Source organism: Somniosus microcephalus, chromosome 7 (genome assembly GCF_052327205.1).
Source record: "Somniosus microcephalus isolate GS21.2 chromosome 7, FLI_Smic_1.0, whole genome shotgun sequence".
Taxonomy (NCBI): domain Eukaryota; kingdom Metazoa; phylum Chordata; class Chondrichthyes; order Squaliformes; family Somniosidae; genus Somniosus; species Somniosus microcephalus.
In genome coordinates this window covers 84426445-84452518 of record NC_140993.1, presented here as the reverse complement: position 1 = coordinate 84452518, position 26074 = coordinate 84426445, and the positions used below count along the sequence as shown (strand labels likewise).

At 46.4% G+C, this 26074-nt stretch overlaps 1 protein-coding gene across 1 annotated transcript in view; it reads left to right on the top strand.

Annotated features, from left to right (window-relative positions):
- The window catches only part of necab1 (N-terminal EF-hand calcium binding protein 1), a 438822-nt gene that overhangs the window by 52809 nt on the left and 359939 nt on the right, over positions 1–26074 (top strand). Inside the window, exon 2 of the mRNA XM_085992697.1 lies at positions 25268–25292. Coding sequence (XP_085848823.1) covers positions 25268–25292 — 25 coding nt within the window. The remainder of the gene's footprint in view (positions 1–25267; positions 25293–26074) is intronic.

The window sequence follows — 26074 nt, the reverse complement described above, 5'->3', positions numbered from 1 at the left end:
GCAAGTTTCTTTCCAGCCCAGAGGAGATGTCCTTAACCCTGGCACCAGGTGGCAACACAGCCTTCGAGACTCTCGCTCTCGGCTGCAGAGAACTCTATCTATCCCCCTAATAATACTATCCCCTACCACTACAACATTTCTATTTACTCCCCCCTCTTGAATGGCCCCCCGTTCCACGGCGCTGTGACCAGGTTGCTCATCCTCCCTGCAGTCCCTGCTCCTGTCCCCACAGGGAGTAAGAACCTCGAACCTGTTGGACAAGAACAAGGGCTGCGGCTCCTCCAGCTCTACCTCCTGGATCCCCGTACCTGCCTCACTCGTAGTCACACCGTCCTGTCCCTGACCATGGGCTCCATCTGAATTAATTAACTTCATAGGTGTGACCACCATGAAGAAAGGTTGAGCAGGTTGGGCCTATACTCATTGGCGTTTAGAAGAATAAGAGGGGATCTTATTGAAACATATTAGATTCTGAAGGAGCTTAACAGGGTAGATGCAGAGAGGATGTTTCCCCTCATGGGGGAATCTAGAACTAGGGGGCATAATTTCAGAATAAGGGGGCACCCATTTAAAACTGAAATGAGGAGGAATTTCTTCTCTCAGAGTGTCGTGAATCTTTGGAATTCTCTTCCCCAGAGAGTTGGGGAGGCTGGGACATTGAATATATTTAAGGTGGAGATAGACAGATTTTTGAAAGGTAAGGGAGTCAAGGGTTATGGGGAGGGGGCAGGGAAGTGGAGTTGAGGCCAAGATCAGATCAGCCATAATCTTATTGAATGGCGAAGCATTCTCAAGGGGCCAAATGACCTACTCCTGCTCCTTCGTCTTATGCTCTTATGTTCTATCCTCCTGAAGTCCTGCGGCAATGGCCTCCTGCCAGTGTCCAGGAAGAGCACTGCCCATCGGATTTCCACGGCTGCAACCAGAGCCTCCAAAGCCTGGGCGCTGAACCGCCGAGCTCTCTCCCTGGGCTCTGATCAGCCATGAGATTTGTCAAGGATGGTTTGCAGCTCCTTGCAGGCACAGGTCACAATCAGCAATGATCAGAGTGAGGCTGTGCAGCATGATTGAACCTCCCCTTTAAGAACTGGAAGGCGCCAGTCTCTCTGAGTACTTGTAATTGACAGCGCCGGAACTTGAGTAGCGCTCTGTGGTAGTGCCCCGCTCCCGACATTCGCGCTCTAAGAGGAGTGTGTAGCACTTGATTTAGTGCTCCACTTCCCTCTTGGGGCACTAAAACTGACTTTCACGGTCAGTGGTGCTAATTAGCGCCGGGCACTAAAGTTAGCGCCCGGGTGAGGTTAGCGCCTCAAAATGGTCGATACCAAATTTTTCCCCCTTGGGGTCTAAATTCCACACCATTGAACCAAATTTTTTGGCATGTAACGGGCACGACAATATTGAATTTTCGCATGCACCAGGGACACTGTTAAATTGGTCCTGAGATATTTTAGGCAGCCATCAGGAGCACAGCATTGGTTTAAATATTAAAATGAGCATCCTGCACCTGAATAAGGGCCCGTTTGCTAAATTTGTGAGTTAAAGCACCTGATTTGCTTGGTCTTAACCTCAATCAGAAAGTCATTGCCTTAACAGAAAGGAAGCATGCGTACTTTAGTCGCCCTTGTCTGGTCATTGAACTTTTTTATACATTGTAGCCAGGTCCTTGGAGCAATGCTCTGATGCCGGCCTGTTCTACCACCTCTGCCCAATCTTGCCCCAAAGCTAGCCAGGATACCTTCTTACTGCTGGGTGCAAAGATGAGGTCCCTCCTCCTGCCGACCTCCTCCACTAGCACCTCCAATGCTGCATCTGAAAATTAGGGAGCCCTTTTGCCTGCGTTTCAGTGATGTTCAGAATGGAACTGATTGCAGTCACAGTGCACATCCCCTTTAAGAGGTGCTGCGAGTGACGTCTAATTTCTTGTCCCCTGTTAGGCAAGCTGCCCATAAAGAGCGCTGGTAGCTCACTTATTTCATGCTAAGCAATCATGGAGACCACTTTAGCATGGGTTCCAAGCTCACATGAAGAGATGTGCCCTCAGAACACAGCATAGAAACATAGAAACATAGGAGATAGGAGCAGGAGTAGGCCATTCGGCCCCTCGAGCCTGTTCCGCCATTTAATGAGATCATGGCTGATGATCCAAATTCAGTACCCTGTCCCTGCTTTCTCCCCATAGCCCTTGATCCCTTTAGCCTTTAGAAATATATCTAACTCCTTCTTGAATATATTTAATAAGTTGGCCTCAACTGCCTTCTGTGGTAGACAATTCCACAGGTTCACCACTCTCTGGGTGAAGAAATTCCTCCTCATCTCAGTCCTAAATGGCTTACCCCTTATCCTTAGACTGTGACCCCTGGTTCAGGACTCCCCCGCCATCGGTAACATCCTTCATGCATCTAGTCTGTCTAGTACTGGTAGAATTTTATAAGCTTCAATGAGATCCCCTCTCATTCTTCTAAACTCTAGCGAATATAAGCCTAATAGACTCAATCTCTCTTCGTCATTCCTGCCATCCCAGGTATCAGTCTGGTGAATCTTCGCTGCACTCCCTCCATGGCAAGAACATCATTCCTTAGATAAGGCGACCAAAACTGCACACAATACTCAAGGTGTGGTCTCACCAAGGCCCTGTACAACTGCAGCAAGACATCCTTGCTCCTGTACTCGAATCCTCTCGCTATGAAGGCCAACATACCGTTTGCCTTCTTAACCGCCAGCTGCACCTGCATGCTTACCTTCAGTGACTGGTGCACAAGAACACCCAGGTCTCGTTGCACTTCCCCTTTTCCCAAACTATTGCCTTTGAGATAATAATCTGTCTTCCTGTTTTTGCCACCAAAGTGGATAACCTTGCATTTATTCACATTATACTGCATCTGCCATGCATCTGCCCAAACACCCAACCTGTCCAAATCATACTGGAGTGTCTCTGCATCCTCACAGCACACACGCCCACCCAGCTTGGTGTCGTCTGCAAACTTGGAGATATTCCCTCGTCTAAATCATTAATATATATTGTGAATAGCTGGGGTCCTAGCACTGATCCCTGTGGTACCCCACTAGTCACTGCCTGCCACTCGGAAAAAGACCCGTTTATTCCAACTCTTTGCTTCCTGTCTGCCAACCAGTTCTCTATCCAAGTCAGTACCTTACACCCAATCCCATGTGCTTTAACTTTGCACGCCAATCTCTTATGCGGGACCTTATCGTAAGCCTTCTGAAAGTCCAAATACACCAAATCCACTGGTTTTCCCTTATTTATTCTACCAGTTACATCTTCAAAAAATTCCAGTAGATTAGTCAAGCATGATTTACCTTTTGTAAATCCATGTTGACCTGGTCTGATCCTGTCACTGTTTTCCAAGTGCTCTGCTATTACATCTTTTATAATGGGCTCTAGCATTTTCCCCACTACCGATTGTATTGATTTGTATGTGGGTTCAATGACGACACATTCTTGAAAGAGAATGACTTTTTATCTAAAGTATGTTCAACTCAGTTAACAGCACTACAGGAGACACCATCTTAGAGATCCATCTAAAACGAAACCAAAAATAAACTGCTTGTCTCTCACATGCCCTCTGCTGGTCAGGCATAAATAATCAATCAGGCAAATACCATCACTATTTGCTGATATCATTACATCTCCCTTTCTTAAAACAAAAGTATTTTACTTTTATCTAACAACATGTTTTCTTTGTATTACTCTGCATTTTAACTGTAACACTTAATGAACTTACATTATCATTATCATTATCAAGGTTTTTTAACCTTGTTTTGTGTGTTCACATGAAATATGTAAATACCTAGAACTTGAAGAAAGAATAAGATAACATTACTTCCTTCTATAACAAGAGTCCTTAAATTTGCTCAATGAGTCTCTCAGGAGGCTTCACGTGTCTTGAGGATTTTCTGATTGATTGTCCTTGAATCTGAGTTGTTGCCTCAGATGATGATTCCTCAGCTGTGTGATCAGGTTGTTCAACAGTATCAGTCTTTTGACCTGCTGTGTGATCAGGTTGTTCAACAGTATCAGTCTTTTGACCTGCTGTGGCTGGTCCCATGAGAAGATCCCAACGATTTATTCGCAGAACAGCACCCTCATCTGTCTGAATGGTGTATGATCTTGGTTGTACTTCACTCAGGACAGTTCCCTTCTGAGTCCATATGTTTGTTTTGTCTTTGAACCTCACTTGGTCACCAGTGTGGAGTTCAGGTAGGTTTTGTGTTCCTCTGTCATAGCAGTACTTTTGCTTTTCTTTCTGTTGCTCTTTGAACTTCCTCACTTTCTCCCCCTCTTTTGTTTTCAGGAGGTTCTCCGGGATGGGTAGGTTTGACCTTAGCAGACGTCCCATAAGGAGTTGGGCTGGTGACATACCACACTCGAGCGGCGTTGTGCGGTATACAAGCATGCTTTGGTAGAAGTCAGTTCCACTGTCTTTTGCCTTGTACATCAGTCTTTTCACTGTCTGGACCGATTTTTCCACTAGTCCATTGGACTGTGGAAAGTGAGGACTTGACGTTGTGTGGACAAAGTCCCACTCTTTGGCAAAGTGTCGGAAACTTGCATTGTAAAACTGGGGTCCGTTGTCTGTGAAGACCTCGCTTGCCACGCCATGTCTGGAGAATATAGCTTTCATACATGTTATCACAGCATCTGCAGTGGTGGTGTACAGTCTACAAACCTCTGGATACAGGGAGTAATAGTCTGTGACTACAAGATAGTCCTTCCCTTGACATACGAATAGGTCAGCGCCTACCTTCTGGTAAGGTCTGTTTGGCGCTGGGTGTGGCTTTAGCGGTTCTACCGGATTGCTTGCTCAATATTTCAGGCATATTGTGCAGTTTGACACCTCATTTGTCACATCTTGGTTGATTCGTGGCCAGTACATCACCTCTCGTGCTCTTTTCTTACACTTTTCGATTCCCAGATGTCCTCCATGGATCCTTTTTAGCATCTCTTTTCTCAGACTCTTTGGGATAACTATTTTACTTCCTTTGTAGATGATGTCTTCGACCACTGATAGTTCTGCCCTGCAGTTCCAGTACTCTGCCATGTCAGGTGAGCAGTCTTGCTTCACGTTGGGCCATCCATCCAAGATGCTTTTCCTCAGTCGTCTCATTGTTTCATCTTTGTTTGTCTCAATCTTTATGAGCTCCATTTTTGCATCTGCTATGGGCAGTGCACTTGTGATCATGTCCACGTAGGCGTTCACTTTTTCATCCATTTTGGTGTTTGCGGGCTCACTTGGGTCAACAGCTCTGGACAACATGTCTGCTGTATACATCAGCTTACCCAGTGTGTACGCAACATTCAGCGTATAGCATTGCAGCCTGATCATCATTCTTTGTATTCTTAGCGGACAGCTATTTAGTGGCTTTTGGAACAATGCAATCACGGGCTTATGGTCAGTCTCTACACTGATTGCTTGTCCTGCCACAAACTGGTGAAATCTTTCACAGGCGTATGTGATGCTGAGCAGCTCCTTTTCTATTTGAGCATATCGCGTCTCCGCGTCTGTCATTGAGCGCGATGCATATGCAATAGGTTGCCAGTAGTCATATTTTTGCAGAAGAACGGCACCGAGCCCACTCTGTGATGCATCAGATGATATCTTGATGGGTCTCGCTGGGTCATAAAACCTCAGAACTGGTTCCTCTGTGAGCAGTTTCTTTAGATCACTCCATGACTTCTCATGCTCATGATTCCATTCCCATTCTATGTTCTTTTCAGTTAGTCATCTCAGTGGCGCCATCTTTTCTGAGAGGTTGGATATGAATTTACCCATGTAGTTGATCATTCCATTAAACCTCTGCACGTCCTTTTTGCATTGTGGCTTTGGCATCTTCTCAATGGTGGACACCTTTCTGGGATCTGGTCTGATGCCCTCACTGCTAAGGATATCTCCCACGAATGTCAGTTCTGTCACCCCGAGCTGGCATTTCTCTCTATTCAGCTTCAGGTTTGTTTTCCTTGTTGCTTCCAGCACTTTTTTCAGTCTCTCATCATGCTCAGTTCTCGTGGTTCCCCATACTATGATGTCATCCATTGATGTATCAACTCCCTCCAGATGCTCATAGATCATATGGATAGTTTTGTGATACACTTCAGGAGCTGAGGCAATGCCAAATGGTAACCTTAGGAATCTGTATCTGCCAAATGGACTGTTGAATGTGCACAGTCTTGAACTTGCCTCGTCCAATTTCATCTGCCAAAATCCTGATGATGCATCTAACTTGCTGAAATACTTTGCATTTGCAAACTGTGACATGATTTCCTCACGTGTAGGAAGCTTGAAGTGCTCTCTCTTTATTGCTCTGTTTAGATCTCTTGGATCCAGGCAAATTCTGAGCTTTCCATTCTTTTTGTCCACAACGACGAGGGAACTCACCCACTCAGTTGGCTCATCTATCTTCTGAATCACGTTCAGGCTTTCCATCCTGTCCAACTCTGCCTTCAGTTGCTTTTGAAGAGCAAACGGAACTTTTCTGCATGGATGTATGACCGTTGGCATACTTTTATCTACTCTGATCGTGTGTTCTCCTGGAAGGCAGCCTAGACCCTGAAATAGGTCGTTGTACTCTTTCATGAGTTCATCATAGACTGTCTCTCCTTCGCTTTCCACAACGAGGACTCTCTTTACCAGGTTCAGTCTCTCACAGGCTATTAAACCTAGTATGGCTTGCACATCCTTTGGTACCACGATTAATGCTAGCGTGTGCTCTCTGTCCTTGTGTGTCACTTTGACAATGCATCTTCCTTTCACTGGTATATCAGTACCTGAGTATCCTGTCACTTTCACTTTTATTCCATGTATCTTTGGTCTGGGTCTAATTTTCTTAAAATCAGTCTCTGATATCACATTAACTTGTGCTCCAGTATCCAATTTAAATGGAATATGTATGTCATTCACTTTTAGTGTCAACATCCAGTCTCCTTTTTCTTTTTTGTTTTCAGACACAACATCCACATAGAACTCCTCTATCTCGCTTTCATCTACTGCATGGACCTTGCTTTGTTGCGCTTGGTTCTTACAGCAACGGGCATAATGGTTGTTTTTGTTGCAACTATTGCATTTTTTACCATATGCTGGACACTTTTTTGGTGTATGCTGTGTATCGCATCGACTACATGACTTTCGATTGCCCCTTTCATTTTTGTTCGCTGGCCACGCCTCTTTTTTCACATTGGCGCTCTTTTTGTTAAATGGTTTGTGTCCGTTCTTACTCACTGCATCCACGTTGCAGCTACTGTCACTGAACAGCTCCTTTGCCTGCGACTTCACAGTCTCTGCAGCCCTACACAGTGCTATGGCTTTTCCCAGGTCTAGATCTTGCTCTCTTAGCAGTCTTTCCCTTAGACCATTATCTGGAATACCACACACCAGTCTGACTTTTATCAGCGAGTCTGTCAGTCCCCCAAATTCACATGTTTTGCTTCGGTTTCTCAGTTCAGTCACATACTGATCAATAGTCTCTCCCGTTTTCTGTACACATGTGAAAAATCTGTGCCTCTCAAACGTCATGTTACGTTTAGGTATGCAGTAGGCCTCAAACTGTTCCATTATTTTATCCAACTTCATTTTGTCTCCATCAGCAGCAAATGTGAAGTTATTACACACCTCCAGCGCTTCATCACCCACAACATGTAAGAACACTGACGCTTTCATTTTATCACTTTTCTCATCAGCTCCGATTGCCGCTAAATACAACTCCAAACATTGTTTGAATCTCCTCCAATTTTCAGCCACATTACCTGTCAACTGAAGCTTCGCCGGTGGGTGTAATCCTACCATTTTTCACTTCATTAGCTATTCTCCAATGGTAAGTAACGATGTTCTCTTTAGGCTTGCTAATATGTGGAGAGCTGATTTAACTTCAGATTTTTCCTCTTCATCTCTTTCAATCACTTCTGACACCATGTATTGATTTGTATGTGGGTTCAATGATGACACATTCTTGAAAGAGAATGACTTTTTATCTAAAGTATGTTCAACTCAGTTAACAGCATTACAGGAGACACCATCTTAGAGATCCATCTAAAACGAAACCAAAACTAAACTGCTTGTCTCTCACATTCCCTCTGCTGGTCAGGCATAAATAATCAATCAGGCAAATATGCTGGTAAGGCATAAATAATCAAACAGGCAAATACCATCACTATTTGCTGATATCATTACACCAATGTCAGGCTTACTGGTCGATAATTTCATTTTCTCTCTACCACCTTTTTAAAATAGTGGGGTTACATTAACTACCCTCAAATCCATGGGAACTATTCCAGAGTCTATAGAATTTTGGAAGATGACCAGCAATGCATCTACTATTTCTAGGGCCACTTCCTTAAGTACTGTGGGATGTAGACTATCAGGCCCTGGGGATTTATCAGCCTTCAATCCCGTCAATTTTCCTAATACCATTTCCCTAGAAATACTGATTTCTTTCAATTCCTCCCCCATTAGACCCTATTTTCCCCAAAATCTCTGGAAGGTTATTTGTGTCCTCCTTTGTGAAGACAGAACCAATGTATGTATTTAATTGGTCAGCCGTTCCTTTGTTCCCCATTATAAATTCCCCTGATTCTGACTGCAAGGGACCTACACTTGACTTCACCAATCTTTTTCTCTTCTCATATCTATAGAAGCTATTACAGTCAGTTTTTATGTTCCCTGCAAGCTTACTCTCATATTCTATTTTCCCCCTCTTAATTAATCCCTTTGTCCTCCTTTGCTGCATCTTAAACTGTTCCTAATCCTCAGTTTTGCTGCTTTTTTTGTCCAATTTATATTTCCTCTCTGTTGAGTCTGTGGTTTCAATTGCAGTTATACTGAATAACAGGACACAGACAAAGGAAAACACCAACAAATGCATGCAGAGCCGAACTAGGCAGATACCCACTGATAATAAACATCCAAAAACGAGCACTAAACTTCCTAAATCACCTCAAATCTAGCTCCCCAGACACCCTTCATTTTAAAGCCTTCCAGACCCAAGAGCTAAACCCAGAAAAGAGTCCCCTGAGTCAGCTGCTACTGAAACTAAGTACTCCTACTCAGCCGGACCCTGACCAGTCCCAGGCCAACACTGCCATCCAAACACCAATCCGAGTGAACCAAATCATTAAACAAAGCAAAGAAACCTACCTGGAACATTGGAACAAAATAACCAAAAGCCAAAGCAGATTAGAATGTTACCGGGCCCTAAAAAGAGAATATAAACTGGCAGACTATCTCTCGACCATCAGAGACACAAAACAGAGACAGACCCTCACCAGGTACAGACTAAGCGACCACCAACTGGCAATTGAAAAAGGAAGATACAAGAAATCCTGGCAGCCTAGAGAGAATAGAATATGTGATCAATATCTGGCCGGCGAGGTTGAGACAGAGATGCATTTCCTCCTAAAATGCGAAAAATTCAACACATCAAGAAACATATTATTTGACAAGCTCAGCCAAACAACCCCAGATTTCAAGGAATTGGATGACCTGTCAAAATTAAGATTAGTCCTGGGAGAAGGAGACAGACCATACCTTGGTGCCAAATATGTAACAACATGTCACAACCTGAGGACTGTTTAAAATTAATACTGAATGTACCCACTGATGTACAAAGACTGTTTAAATTAATATTGTTTAAAGTAATATTGTATGTACCCAACGAAGGTCAGAATTGTTTGACACCTACAGAATGTTGGAAAACTGTACTTTTTGTTATGTAAGCTTTGGCAATATGGTTCCCTGCAAACTTTCATGCCAATAAAGCATTTGAATTGAATTGAATTGAATTGACTACAGAAGTAAGTAAACAGGTCTTTAGTGATTGAGGGTCAGGGCTGAACTGGGATACACTTTGCACCGGTACTACAATGTACAGGAGCCATCAAAAAGTAGTCCATCACCTTAAGGTATCCTCTTAAGGTGGTACAGGTTACATACACTACAATTCCTCCCCTTTTAGCTTAACAGTGTACACCCCAAATTAAACATTACATGGATAACATATATACAATTTACACACAACTGTTCAAAGATTCAGTCTCTGAGGAGGCCTCCTGATCCGGCCCGGATAACGCCTTTCAGGGGTCTCTGGTTCTCGTTGCTGGGGTGACTCATCCACTTGATCTCCTATGGATTGAACATCATCAGGTACGTTCGAGTCTGAGGTAGATGCTACAGGCTCAATAAGTTCTTCAACTGGTGTGTCTGCCGTAGACATGGGGTCGACCCTTGTTCTCGATTCCACAAGTTGGTCAGCATGACGTCGTATTATGTTCTCTCCAACGTCTACCGTGTACATCAAGGGTCCTTGTCGTGCATGAATTGTTCCAGGTTGCCATTTATCATCCCTATAGTCCCTGGCCAACACTGGTTGTCCTATTTCGAAACTACGAGTGGCCTTGTTATTTACATGCTGGAATTGCTTGTTTTCGACTTCCCTTCGCACATTGGGTTTTAACAAATCCAACCGGGACCGCAACCTTCTGTTATAGAACATTATGTCAGGGCTTTGATTTGTCACTGAATGCGTGGTGTTTCGATACGCCATCAGGAAATTGTCCACCTTGTGTTGTAGTGGAATATGGTCTTCACTCATGGCCTTTATCGCCTTTTTGAACGTTTGAACAAATCTCTCGGCCAACCCATTTGTAGCCGGATGATATGGGGCAGATGTATAGTGTTTCACCCCATTCTTTTTCATGAATTTCTGGAATTCTTCTGACACGAACTGTGGTCCGTTGTCTGAACATATTTGCTCCGGCAACCCATTCCTTGCAAATATGGTTCTTAGAACTGCGATCATCTTCTCAGAGGTAGTGGTCGACATCTTAATCACTTCTGGCCATTTAGAATGTGCGTCTACTGCTATCAAAAACATGGAATCCATGAATGGACCTGCAAAGTCGATATGCACACATTGCCATGGGGCTGAAGGCCATTCCCACGGATGCAGCGGTGCAATTGGAGGTGCATTTTGAACTTTTTGGCACCCTGAGCAGCTTTTAGTCAGATCCTCTATTTGTTTGTCGATACCTGGCCACCACACATAAGCCCTAGCAAGGCTTTTCATCTTGACTCCCCCCAGATGACCTTCGTGCAATTCTTTCAGAACTCTCTCTCTTAATTTTGGAGGAATAATCACCCTTGTTCCATACATCAATGTTCCTTGACATACGGACAGCTGTTCTCGTCTGGCTGAGAATGCTGGTAACAGTGGTTCGCCATGTGCTGGCCATCCCTTCACTATCAAGTCGTAGACCCGAGACAGTGTCGGGTCATTTTGGGTCTCTCTCTCAATACCCGCATTGGTGACTGGTAAGCATTCGATGATGGTTGAGTGAAATATCTCTACAGGGTCAACTGCCGGTGCCTCTTCCGCTGTAGGTAGTGGCAGGCGCGACAGCCCATCAGCATTACCATGTTGTTTTGTACCTTTGAATTCAATATCATATTGATGTGCCCCTAGGAAAAGGGACCATCTCTGAAGCCTCTGCGCCATCATTACCGGAACACCCTTCTTAGGGTTGAAAATGGAAACCAACGGCTGGTGATCTGTCAGCAACGTAAACTTTTGGCCTTGCAGGTAATGGTTAAATTTCTTAACTCCCCACACGAGGCTGAGAGCCTCCCTATCTATCTGAGCATAGTTGCGCTCAGCGGAGGTCAATGATCTGGATGCAAAAGCGACTGGCCTTTCCGAGCCTTCTGGAAACTTATGTGAGATCACTGCCCCGATACCATATGGAGAAGCATCACAAGCTAAGCGAATAGGCAGCGTTGGGTTAAAGTGAGCCAACACTTCCTTAGAGGTGATCAGTGTTTTGCTCTTTTGAAAAGCCCGCTTACAATCATCGCTCCACTTCCATGGTATTCCCATTTGCAAAAGAGTGTTTAGCGGGTGTAACACCGTGGATAAATTTGGAAGAAACTTATGGTAATAGTTAACCAACCCGAGGAACGACCTCAACTGGGATACATTCTCTGGTGCAGGAGCTTTTACAACAGCTTCGATCTTGTCAGGTGACTTATGGAGCCCCTCCCGGTCAATGACGTGGCCGCAGTACGAGATTCGCTTTTGAAAGAACTCGCATTTCTGGTGATTAACTCTGAGCCCATATTCTTTCAATCTGATGAGCACCTGCTCGAAATTCGCGAGGTGATCATTATCGTTATCTCCTGTAATCAGGATGTCATCCAGGTAGCATTGTCAGAGAGTCATAGGCCTAGAAATTCAGTGGCCTGCGCCACCAGTTTGCGCCCAAAGGGGGCTTTTGCGCCACTGTGCAAACCTACCGCGATATTTAGCGGGGCGCTAATGGCGGCGTTAGCCATTAGCGCTGCGCCGCCACCGATGACGTCATCGGTGTGCGCAGCGCCCCGCTATCGCCCCGCTGGCCATATTTGGTTGCTGCCGCCTCGCCCGCGCCGGCCGCAAACAGCGACCGGTACACGGGGCCTACCTGTGCCGGTACTGGGGCGAGTTACGGTGGAGGTGCGGCCGGCCGCTTTTTCGGCGGCCGCCTGCCCGGACCTCCTTCCCCGGCCTCCTACACCCCCCCCTGCGGCATTGCCGGCTGTTTCCAGAGAGCCCGGCACTTCTCCTTGGTGCCGGGCTCATTTGCCGGCACTCGCGAGCGGGGATCGCGCGGTTGCAGGCACCTCCCCCTTAAGAGTGAGAGGAAGGCCTGCAGTACCGCAGGCTGCCGTGCCACAGCGGGTGGCGCTGCGGCACTTTGCACGCCGATATTCAGTTTCAGCGCCCCAAGCGGGGCGCCGAAACCCTTGTTTAGCGGCCGGCTTCCACTTGGGGCGCTGAAAGTGAATTTCCCGCTGGCGCAAGTGGCTCCGTGTGCAGCGGTAATTCCAGTGCCCAGGCGAGCTGGGCACCCCTAACTGAATTTCTAGGCCATAGAGTTATACAGCACAGAAAGAGGCCCTTCGGCCCATCGTGTCTGCGCCGTCCATCAAGCCCTGTCCAATCTAATCCCATTTTCCAGCATTTGGTCCATAGCCTTGTATGCTATGGCATTTCAAGTGCTCATCCAAATGCTTCTTGAATGTTGTGAGGGTTCCTGCCTCTACCACCCTTTCAGGCAGTGAGTTCCAGACTCCAACCACCCTCTGGGTGAAAAAGTTCCTCCTCAAATCCCCTCTAAACCTCCTGCCCCTTACCTTGAATCTATGCCCCCTTGTTATTGACCCCCCTACTAAGGGGAAAAGTTCCTCTTTATCTACCCTATCTATGCCCCTCATCATTTTGTACACCTCAATCAGGTCCCCCCTCAGCCTTCGTTGCTCCAAGGAAAACAACCCCAGCCTGTTTAGTCTTTCTTCATAGCTGAGGCGCTCCATCCCAGGTAACATCCTGGTGAATCTTCTCTGCACCCTCTCCAAAGCAATCACATCCTTCCTATAGTGAGGCGACCAGAACTGCACACAGTACTCCAGCTGTGGCCTTACCAGCGTTTTGTACAGCTCCATCATAACCTCCCTGCTCTTATATTCTATGCCTCGGCTAATGAAGGCAAGTATCCCATATGCCTTTTTAACCACCTTATCCACCTGTTCCGCTGCCTTCAGGGATCTATGTACATGTACACCAAGGTCCCTCTGACCCTCTGTTCTTCCTAGGGTCCTACCACTCATTGTGTATTCCCTTGCCTTATTTGTCCGTCCAAAATGCATCACCTCGCACTTTTCAGGGTTAAATTCCATTTGCCACTTTTCCGCCCATCTGACCAACCTGTTTATATCGTCCTGTAGCCTGAGGCTTTCCTCCTCGCAATTTACCACCCCACCAATTTTCGTGTCATCTACGAACTTACTGATCATACCTTTTACATTCTCATCCAAATCATTTATGTAGATCACAAACAGCAAGGGACCCAGCACCGATCCCTGAGGTACCCCACTGGACACAGGCTTCCAGTCACAAAAGCAACCTTCGACCATCACCCTCTGCCTCCTGCCACTCAGCCAGTTTAGGATCCAACATGCCAAGGCACCCTGGATCCCATGGGCTCTTACCTTCTTGACCAGTCTCCTATGCGGGACTTTGTCAAAAGCCTTACTGAAGTCCATGTATACCACATCCACAGCATTTCCCTCATCCACACACCTAGTCACCCCCTCGAAAAATTCAATCAGATTGGTCAGACATGATTTACCCTTGACAAAGCCATGCTGACTATCCCTGATTAATCCTTGCCTCTCCAAGTGGAGACTAATTTTGTCCCTCAGAATCTTTTCCAATAATTTCCCTACCACAGATGTTAGGCTCACTGGCCTGTAATTCCCTGGTTTATCCCTGCTACCCTTCTTGAATAATGGTACTACGTTAGCTGTTCTCCAGTCCTCTGGTACATCCCCTGTGGCCAGAGAGTTTCTGAAAATTTGTGTCAGAGCCCCTGCAATCTCCTCTCTTGCCTCACACAGCAGCCTGGGATACATCTCGTCCGGGCCTGGGGATTTATCCACTTTTTGGCCTGCTAAAACCGCTAGTACCTCCTCCCTCTCGATGCTAATATGTTCAAGTATATCACAGTCCCCTTGCCCGATTTCTATGTCTACATCGTCTTTCTCCATAGTGAACACAGATGCAAAAAATTCATTTAAAACCCCGCCTACATCATCTGGCTCTACACACAGATTGCCACTTTGGTCCCTAATGGGCCCTACCCTTTCCCTGGTTATCCTCTTGCCCTTAATATACTTATAAAACATCTTAGGATTTTCCTTTATTTTGCTCGCCAGTGTTATTTCATGGCCCCTCCTCGCTCTCCTAATTTCTTTTTTAAGTATGCCCCTGCACTTTTTATACTCCTCTAGGGCTTCCTCCGTCTTTAGTCTTTTGTAACTGCCAAAAGCCCCCCTTTTTTTCCTAATGCATTTTTGTATATCCCTTGTCATCCAAGGTTCCCTTTGCTTGTTGGTCCCACCCTTGACCTTTACGGGAACATGTTGGCGTTGTACTCTCTCTATTTCCCTTCTGAAAGTCTCCCACTGCTTTGATGTGGATTTTCCTATAAGTAGCTGCTCCCAGTCCACTTTGGCCAGATCCTGCCTTATCATATTAAAATCGGTCTTCCCCCAATTTAGAACCCTTATTTCCGGGCTGTCTTTGTCTTTTTCCATGACCACCTTAAATCTCACCGAATTATGGTCACTGTCGCCAAAATGCTCTCCTACTGACACTTCCACCACTTGCTCGGCTACATTCCCTAGAATTAGGTCCAGTACCGCCCCCTCTCTTGTAGGACTTTCTACATGTTGGCTCAAAAAGCTCTCCTGGATGCACTTTAAGGATTCTGCACCCTCTAAGCCTTTCACACTCTGACTATCCCAATTAATATTGGGGAAGTTGAAATCCCCCACTATTATTACCCTATTATTTTCGCACTTCTCTGAGATTTGCCTACATATCTGTTCCTCTATCTCCCCCTAAATGTTTGGGGGCCTATAGTACACTCCCAGCAAAGTGCTTGCCCCCTTTTTGTTTTTAAGTTCTACCCATGTGGCCTCATTAGAGGAACCCGCTAATATATCATCCCTCCTTACAGCAGTAATTGACTCCTTAATTAATATTGCAACACCCCCTCCCCTTTTACACCCCCCTCTGTCTCGCCTGGAATTCCCTGCAATACCTGCTCCATGGCCCTTTGCCAAATCGCTGGAGCCGATGCCACTCCAAAAACCAGTCTATTATACCGATATAAGCCCTTATGCGTGTTGATCATGAGATACTGACGTGACGCTTCATCAACTTCCATCTGTAGGTATACCTGCGCCAGGTCTATCTTAGTGAAGTGTTTCCCGCCAGACACCGAAGCGAAGATATCTTCAATCCGCGGAAGCGGATATTGCACCGTGTGAAGAACCGGATTAACAGTGATCTTGAAATCGCCACAGATGCGAACCTTCCCAGGTTCCCCCGGCTTGTTGCTCAACGAACGCTTCATGACAGGAACAATGGGTGTAGCCCATTCGCTCCAGTCCACCTTGGACAGTACCCCTGAACGTTCTAGCCCTTCCAGCTCTGCTTCCACAGCAGGTCGTATCGCATAAGGCACCGGTCTGGCTTTGAAAAATTTTGGGTTTGCATGTTCTTCAACCTTGATGGTTGCCGTAATTCCTTTCAGTGTTCCAAGTCCCTGTTGGAACACCTCCTTAGCATCGTCTAAGATTTTGGACAATTGTTTAGGTTTGACGTCGTCCTCCTTACAGGCATCTACAGTCAGTGCTTGTATGGAATGCCAGTCCACATTTATTCTCCGGATCCATTCCCGTCCCAGTAGTGGCGGACCTCCATCAGGTAACACATACAAGTCCATTTTCTGAAATTCTTTACCATTGTAGACCACGTTTACTTTTATCTTTCCTTTGGGGTATAATATTTGCCCCGTGTATGTTTTCAATACAATCTCCGTATCCCTCAGGGGAATGTGCGAGAATAACCTTTTGTAATCTTGCTTATTAATGACCGTTAATGCCGACTCAGTGTCCAATTCCATCTTCACTTGGACTCCTGCTATCCGAAGCGTGACCCAGATAGTTTGGTGGTCTGCTGTGTTCCCCACATTATGTATTTTCAGACAACCCAGTTGCTTACTGCTGGAGTCTGAATCCGTCTTCTGTTCATCCGAACTGTTCTCTGTCACCTTGTGTACTTTTTTGTACTTCTCCTGCGGTGACTTTTTGCTGCTGGTCTTCTTTCCTGACCGGCATACTCTCGCTATGTGACCAAGTTTGCCACATTGCCTGCATTCTTTATCTTTGAACCAGCACTGGTTCTGGTCATGCGTTGTCCTTCCACAATGATAGCACTTTACTGTGCCCAATGCCATTTCATTGGTGCTGAATTCCAATAGCCTTTGCTGTATCTCTGCAGCGCCTCATGCTGCTGCCTTGTGGGATGCTGCAATGCTGAAAGCTTTGTCCAGCGTAAGATCCTTTTCCTCCAGCAGTCGCTTCTGGGTTCCTTCCCTTAGGAGCCCACACACAAACTTATCTCTCAGTGCGTCTGCTAGTCCTGTTCTGAACTGGCAGTACTTTGATAACTTGCGCAGTTCTGTTAGGAATTCAGCGTTGCTTTCTTCTTTAAGTTGAATTCTTTTGTAGAATTTAAATTGTTCCGCTATCAGCAGCGGCGTGGGGTTTAAATGCTCCTGCAGGAGAGCAACAATATCCGCGAAACTCTTCCCTACCGGTTCGTCTGGTGTTACAAGGTTCCTTAACCCGTACATCTTCGCACCCATTGAGTTTAATAGGGTTAGTGCTTTCTTATCCTCCAGTACCTCATTTGTTGTACAGTAAACTTCGATGCGTTCCACATAAGTGGCCCAATCTTCCACATCGTTATCAAAAGCAGTGATGTTACCCGTTTTTGGCATCCTTGCTGAGTTTCTCCTTCCCCTTTGGATATTATTATTTTTTTTTCAAAATGGCGGCTTTTCCCGCGCTTGGCGGCTTCCCCCGCCGATTCAAAATGGCAATTTCCGCGCTGTTGCCATCCACGCCTCCCAGCGGTCCTTTATTTTCCCCTGCGTTGCTGCTCTTGTTCCCCCACCGCTTCCGCGGTCCCTGTGGCCATAAACGCTTTTCTGGCTGCTGCGCATCTCTGCCCGATTGCAGTCCGGCCCCTGACACCGGCTGCGGTCGTGTTCTCCGCCCTTTTCATCATTTTCCCTCCCCTTCTCCCCTGACAACTCGGCCGACTTCCCCCCCCGTGCTGCTCGATCGGGCTTACCCGCCGCTGTCGTAGAAGGGATGCTCACTGATGCTTGACTTCGTGGTCAGCAAACCAACCCGGGTTTCCGATGGCCTCCCGCGTGATGCAGGATGTTGAGGGTAGATGCCCTTTTTCGATGCCCGTTCCTGAGGACGAAGCTTCCTTTGATGCAAAACTGCCACAAGGTAAGATCAGACTCGTCGCCACTGTTGAGTCTGTGGTTTCAATTGCAGTTATACTGAATAACAGGACACAGACTACAGAAGTAAGTAAACAGGTCTTTAGTGATTGAGGGTCAGGGCTGAACTGGGATACACTTTGCTCTGCAGGATTTATATACCGGTGTGGTCACCACCGGTACTACAATGTACAGGAGCCATCAAAAAGCAGTCCATCACCTTAAGGTGTCCTCTTAAGGTGGTACAGGTTACATACACTACACTCTCCTTGGATCTTATACTATCCCTAATTTCCCTTTTTAGCCACGGTTGAGTCACCTTTTTTGTTTCATTTTTATGGCAAACAGGGATGAACAAATTCTGTAGTTCATCCATGCGATCTTTAAATGTTTGCCATTGCCTATCCACCATCAACCCTTTAAGTAATGTTCCCCAATCCATCCCTGCCTGCTCGCGGCTCATACCATCGTAATTTCCTTTATTTAAATTCAGGACCCTTGTCTCTGAGTCAACTGCTTCACTCTCCATCTTAATGAAGAATTCTATCATATTATGATCGCTCCTCCCCAAGGGGCCTCACACAACAACATTGCTAATTAATCCTGTCTCATTACATAATACTCAGTCTAAGATGGCCTGATCTCTAGTTGGTTCCTCAACATATTGGTCCAGGAAACCATCCCGTATACACTCTAGGAATTCCTCCTCTGCAGTATTGTTACTAATTTGGTTAGCCCAATCTATATGTAGATTAAGGTCACCCATGATAACTGCTGTGCCCTTATTGCACGCGTCTCTAATTTCCCATTTAATGCCATCCCCAACCTCAGCATTACTGTTTGGGGGTCTGTATACAACTCCCACTAACATTTTCTGTCCCTTGGTATTTCTCAGCTCTACCCACACAGATTCCACATCATCAGAGCTAATATCCTTCCTTACTATTGCGTTAATCTCCTCTTTAACCAGCAATGCTACCCCTCCTCCTCTTCCTTTTTGCCTGTCCTTCCTGAATATTGAATACCCCTGGATTGATCCTGGAGCCATGTCTCCGTAATTCCAATTACATCATATCCGTCTACATCTATTGGCGCAGCTAATTCATCCACCTTATTACGAATGCTCCTCGCATTAAGACACAAAGGCCTAGAAATTGGGTGGTTTGCGCCAGCGGTTAGCGCCTTAAGAGACCGAGAATTGGGGTGTTGCCTAATGTTGGGGCGGGCGCAATGAAGATAGCGACAACTCCCATATTGACTATACATTTAATGCCTGCGCTAAGTGTTTGCGCGCGCCCGCGAGCGTAAGCACATAATGACGTCATTTCATCGTGCAACGCCTTTTAGGGGCGCCTGAGCGGATATTGGGTGGCGCCCGGAGCCTTAACGCCTAGCACTATTAGTGACAGTTCGAGGGAGCATTAGCAGGCCCTTCTCGGAGTCGGTGGGTGCTATTTAAAGGGGACAGCTCTAGTATAGAAGCTTCAGCCACTTGGCCTGTTCATTGCGATCATTGGTGGAGAGATTTGGGGAGCTACTGTGGAGCAGAGTTTTTGGATTTTAGCATTAGAGTAATTGGGACCCTCAAACCTGTCCAGAGCAGTTGGAGCACTAGACCTAACAGCCTTCTGACCAACTGGCATCAGAATGGGAGATGCTTTGGCGGGCGACGGGCTCCTGGCCGAACACTATGAAGGGGCAGAAAGACGGCGGGAGAGAGGGCCGGGATTGGCCAGAAGGAGGAGGGGCAATGGAGGTTGCCCAATCCGAGGGTATGCTGCGAGGGTCTTTAGGGGTCATACCTTGACATGTCGGAGGAGCAGTGTGTGCGAAGGCTCGAAATCGGGATGGACGTTGTTACTGAGCTGTGCCACCTGCTTACTGAGGATCTGCAGCCGCGTCAACGGTGCATGACCTCTCTGTCGGTGGCCGCTAAACTGACTGTTGGCCTCAATTTTTATGGCAACGGATCCTTTCAGTGAGCCATTGGGGACATCGCGAATATCTCTCAGGCTGCAGTCCACTGCTGCATCCGGCAAGTTACAGCTGCCCTTTATAGGAGAAGGCGTCAATTCATCACCTTCCCTCTGACCCTGGAGAAGCAGGCGGAGGAGGAGGAGGAGGAGCATGCGGACGAGGAGGAGGAGGAGCAGGAGGAGGAAGATGGAAGGGCTCCTGAAAGTGGAAGGGACATCCATCACTGGCTCATGAGGAGTCGTCTCGAGGCCCCTCTGGCGGAATGATGAGTGTCTTAACTGCTGCGCACTTTGGATGTTTGAAAGCATCTGAAGGCCAGCATCACTGTAATTATTCACGTACACGTTAGCACATTTAAACTTCTCTTTATTGTCACAAAAGTCTTTCCTTACAGCAAAACAACGTCATGTCAACAGAAACCATAACAAACAAAATAACAATAAACTCTTCGGCAAAGCCGCCAAACTGAACAAACTTTCTCCAACAATTCCAACAGGTGAGGGTCTCCTTGAGTTTGGCCACAGAAACGTCTCAGGACCTCCCTCTACTGCTGGCCCCTTGATGGAGAACGACTTCTCTTTCGCGCTCGGCCCCTTCCCTCCCTGCTGCTCCTACGTAATTGAACCCCAGTGGCGGGGTGAAGGCTGGGGGATGCCTGCTGACTGTCTGGAAGCGCAGAAGCCCCTGATGGACGGCCTGGACGACCTCTGGGCTTGGAGGGTGTGGAGGCTGGCTGCTTGATCTGGCCATGGCTGGAAGCAGTGTGAACTGCAGGTGGTGGCAGCTTGACTGCAGACGTTCCAGCAGTGGCATGAGCAATGGTCACCTGCCGAGAGAGGACACCTGCACCATGGTCGGACGACACACTGGCTCTCGGAGGGGACCGGCTCGGCTCCACCGCCACAAGCGACTGCTCCACTGATTCCTGGCCTTGTGTGGTACTGGAAGGGCCTGGGGTGATCCTAGCTGAGGCAGATAGGGTGGCTGCAGTGAGAGTTCACGTTGCCTCAATCTGGGTGTGGACGAGGTCGGCAAGTGACTGCGTGGCAGCAGTGAGGACCTGTGAGCCAGGTGCCAGTGCTTCGGAGAAGCCCTGGACAGTTCTTTCCATTGCTTCAGACAAGGCCGGTGCTGACCGCTCCACTGCCTCGGACAAGCCCTGGACAGACCTTTCCAGGGATTGTCCAAAGCCCTGAACAGTCCTTTCCATAGCGGCCTCGAAGCCCTGGACAGTCCTCTCCATTGTTGGTGCAAAGCCCTCGACAGACCTCTCCATTGTTGCCCCGAAGCCCTGGAGAGTCCTGTCCATTGTTGCCCCGAAGCCCTGGAGAGTCCTCTCCATTGTTGCCCCGAAGTCCTGGAGAGTCCTCTCCATTGTTGCCCCGAAGTCCAACACACTCTTTGCCAGTGAATCTATTGACTGAGGCATCCTCCCCACTGCAGCCATCAGCTCAGTGTGCCTGAGCCGGGCCTGGATGCTCATTTCAGCCAGGCGACGCACCTCCTCTGCACTCTGTGCAGCAGTCATCACTACCTGCCTTGCCCTCCGGGGAGACGGTGGCCGAACTTGCCTACCCCCCTTGCGTTGCTGCATGCCGCTTGGGCCGGCAACTACCTGATCATCAGAGCCGCCCCCCCCTCCCCTCCAGGGAACTACTATCCCCAGTCTGTACATGTGTATGCTCCTCTGAGATTGGAGCGGATGGGCCGGCTTCCTCCTGATCCTCAACTCCGGAGGCACTGGCACTGGCAGCTTCAGGGTGTTGATCCCCAGTTGGTGATGCATCATCTGAAAGTAGGGAGGTGGAAGAGTGGCTTTAGCAAAAGGACAGGTTGGCGGAAAGGCATGGCAGATTGTGGCAAGGTTCTGACATGGCGGCACACTGAGGAAGCATGCTGGCGGGGGGACCAAGTGGAAGGAAACAGCTGAGAAAGGAGAGAGCCTTACCCTCGCTATCGGAAATGGGGTCAGCAGCTGCAGTGGTAACAGGACCAGACAGACGTCCTCCAAGAATCTGGTGCACTCTCTCCTCGAGATCCATCAGAGTGACGACTTGTGGAGGTCCACCACCGGTTCGACGCTGCTCCCTTCGCATCGTCGCCAGCTTGGACTGCAGGGGAAAGAAGGGGAAGTTCTGTAACATGATGCCTTGAGAGATCATCTCATGCCCCCCATGGTGCAACAGCCCTTACATGATGCCTTGAGAGATGATCTCATGCCCCCCATGGTGCAACAGCCCTTACATGATGCCTTGAGAGATCATCTCATGCCCCCCATGGTGCAACAGCCCTTACATGATGCCTTGAGAGATCATCTCATGCCCCCCATGGTGCAAGGGCCCTTACATGATGCCTTGAGAGAAATGTCCATGTGTGTGCCCAGAAAGGGCCATTGGTGCTTGCTGACAGATGGCCATTGGGGCATCATGGCAACAGGGTCCTCGAAGTTAGGTGCAGATGGAGGGAATCAGAAGTTTGCATAACCAACACTCACCCTAACAACCCGAGTGAGGTCGTTGAATTTCTTCCTGCACTGAACAGGGGCCCTGGTCGCCAAGCTGTTGGAGTTGACCCTCTGAGAAACCTCCCTCCAAGATCGCCGGTAAGCCTTTTGATTTGGCCTCTTGCCATTGTCAGGATACAGAACATCTCGACGGCGCTCAACTGCAGACATCAAGTGGTCCAGGGCCTCAGTGCTGAAGCGCTCTGCTCTCTGTCTCACCTTCTCCATCCTCACCAAGCTTGTTACGCCAGAGAAGGGCGAGCGCCGATTCTGAGGCCTACAGGGCGTTGAGTGTAGCAGCTCAGGCTGACTGACCCACCCCTTTAAGAGCCGGCCGGTGCCTGGAAGTCTTGTGGTTTCCGATAATTGAGATCACCTGTGCTGCGCCCGTCCACGACGATTTTGGGTAGCTCCTGAACTTTTGCGCCTTAGGAGCCCCATGCAACGTCTGAGTTAGCGCCTCAATCCCCTTTGGGGGCGATGCAACCCAATATCTCGCCAGGCAGTGATAACTTTTGTCTGGCTATAAACTTTGCGCAGCCCCAGTTCTAACGCCTCAAGCGGGGCTATACCCAATTTCTAGGCAAAAGCCTTCAGGCTTGTTTTTTTGACACTCTTAATCCTTTTAGAATTACTATTTACTGTAGTCTTGTTTGATTTACACCCTTGATTTCTCTGCCTTCCACCTTTGCTTTTCTCCTTCCTGTCTTTTGTTTCTATCCTTGCTTCCCTTTCCTCTGTCTCCCTGCACAGGTTCCCAACCCCCTGCCATTTTAGTTTAAACCCTCCCCAACAACGTGTCGGCCAATATTCCCCTGTTTCTGGCCCATTACAAATTTATGACTCTTGAGCTTTTCAGCCTAGAGAGATGTCTGGGAGGTGATCTTTTAGAGATATATAAGATGGTTAAGGGTATAGAACAAGTGGAATATTACATTAACCTAAGCTGCAGGAGTCGATCAAGAGGACAAGGGCTCAAATCGGTAAAAGGTAACTTTAGGATTGATATCAGTAAATTATTCTTCACACAAAGGGAGATGAATGTGTGGAATAAACTTCTGGCCAAAGGAATGGAAGCAAAAACTCTGGAATAATTTATTGTGACATGACATTTCTGCTGATTCTATCATGTATAGTAATTAAATAAAGATGTACCTTCCCTGTTAAAGGAGTGTTTAGTGAAGCCCAATATGTAATCACATCATTGCAGCTGCTGTTACAATGCACTAAAGCTGAATTGAAAACTAATATCAGAAAAATAAAAAAAATGTTAAAGTTTATAGTGCTACAAAAATGCCCCCTTTACAAACATACTCTGGCAATCAAAATATGACATTTTGAGTGGAGTTTTAGAATGTACTGTTTCTGGTTATTCAAGAACCTCTGGATACTTTCTAATACAATAATGCTTTCACTTACTGAAATTGTTGGAGTCTTGTTACCTCACTAAGTCCACTATCTTGTTTTATATGCAGTACTAGATGACAGTGGTGCTTTAATAATGGTGTAAACCGAAGAATTATTTAATGTATGGTAGCAATGTAACAGCAGACAACTCTCTTCTTCATTGTGTATGTTGGTGGATGACATGCAATACTTGTATTTTTAGTGTACTTGGTCCATAGTTCTTTTAAAAACCCAACAGAAACATCTACTGATTCAATTTTCATTTACCCAGAATGGGTCTGATTCAATTGCATGTGACTACTGGTTTAACAGAGAGCAAATTTCATTTCTTCTTAGCTGACTTTCAGAGACTACAAACCAACAATGTTATATATTTATACACATATATTAGCTAGATAGACTATAGTCCTGCAAAATGATATAATGGATAGTTTCCCATGTACTAGTGAAGGATTGCATTTACAATATGTGCTAAGATGTCAGTCTTGGTTCAATGGTAGCACTCTCATGTCTGAGTGAGAAGGTTATGGGACTTGATCAACTAATCTAGGCTGATACTTCAGTGCAGTACTGAGAGTGCTGCACTCTTGGAGGTGCCAACTTTTGCGTGAGACATTAAACCAAGACCCCGTCTGCCCTTTCATGACACTATTCGAAGAAGAGCAGGGGAGCTCTTACGATATCCTGCCAAACGGTTTATCCCTCAATCAAAATCACTAAAACAGATCTGTCATTTATCTCATTGCTGTTTGTGGGACCTTTCTCTGTGAAAATTGTCTGTTCCATCTCCCTGCATTACAACAGTGACAACACTTCTAAAGTACTTAATTGGCTGGATGTCCTGAGATTGCAAATGGTGTTATATAAAATATAAATTAACTACCATTTAAAAAAAAATCATGTATAGGTGTGCTTAAAATGCTGTATCTGGCTATAAAGTGCTCGCTATTAATTTTATATCAGATTTTCTAGCACTCTGATTTCTGTATTTTCATTTCTCATTCCAGGTGAAGTAATTTGTGTGCAATAGTGTTGTCAGTTTATTGAAAAAGATGCAGTTTCTAAAAGTTTAGGTTCCTAAAATGTATCTTCTCAGCTGGCTAATTTTTTTGTCAAAGGTTACAGAGAACCAACTCATTCCAAATAGGTAAAATGATTTTAAAATGTAATACAAAATGAATCCAAGTAATTCAAGTGTCAAATTTCCTAATTTAATTGAACCCCTGTCCAGCTCAATTCTTTGTTGTTGAACGTGTAATAAGCTAAAATGTTCAAATATTATCTATATTAGGGAAATTGTCTGACAGGTGATTCACTTGCAAGAACTATGAATAATTTTATGAGTCTCATTTCATTAATATTGCTAAAAAAAGTAGGCTGGCAACGTTTTCACATTGAGTTGCTTCACCAAGGCTGATTACTCTGGGCATGACGCTGATGATACTTTTTTTGTGTGTGATTTATTTCAGATTTTACGGAGAGCAGACAAAAATGGTAAGAGTTTTGGATCAGATTTTAACAGTTCCCCCATTATTTGCTTAAAAATGTAAAGCTCTGCTGCAGACTTTTCTATCTATTCAATGTTACATCCGTCTGTAAAAGGCAATATATGTTATAACATCCTGCTGGCACATTGAGGTCAAGATTAGAGATGAGAATTTGTTTATTTAGATTTTGGGTTTAATTTGTGCAATGTTAAAATTCTTCTCAACATCTGTGCTGTGTTATTTTACATTCCTTTGTAGCACTGATTTCAATGACAGGGGGTGGAATGGGGAGGGGGGAGGGGAAACAGAGGAGTGAAGGGAGAAGAGGGGGGAGTGGAGGGAGGGAGTGGGGGAGGGTGGCAGGAGACCTTCATCACATTTATCTCTCGAGATAAGGGAAACTTTTGGGTGAGTGCACCCCACAAAGGAGTGAGCGGTGGGAGGAGTTGAGGGAGCATGAGGCTTCATTGCCATTTGAAGGCTGGAAACAGTGGATCCACAATCATTGCCCCTCTCTGGCATTACCCTCCAGAATATCAATTCACTCATGGACAAGGCCCTTGCCATTCATGACCTTATTATGTATGATTGCATTGACATCCTAACTTGGCTCATGAGTGGTGACACCTTGCCCATTACCAAAATCTTTCCATTTGGCGATACTTTCCAAATTGCCACGATGGTGGTGTGGCTCTTTACAACAAGACGCACCTTGGTCTCTCCCCCTACCGCTCTGGTAGCTTCTCCTTCTTCAATCACCTCACCTTTTCCCACCACTTTCACCTCTTC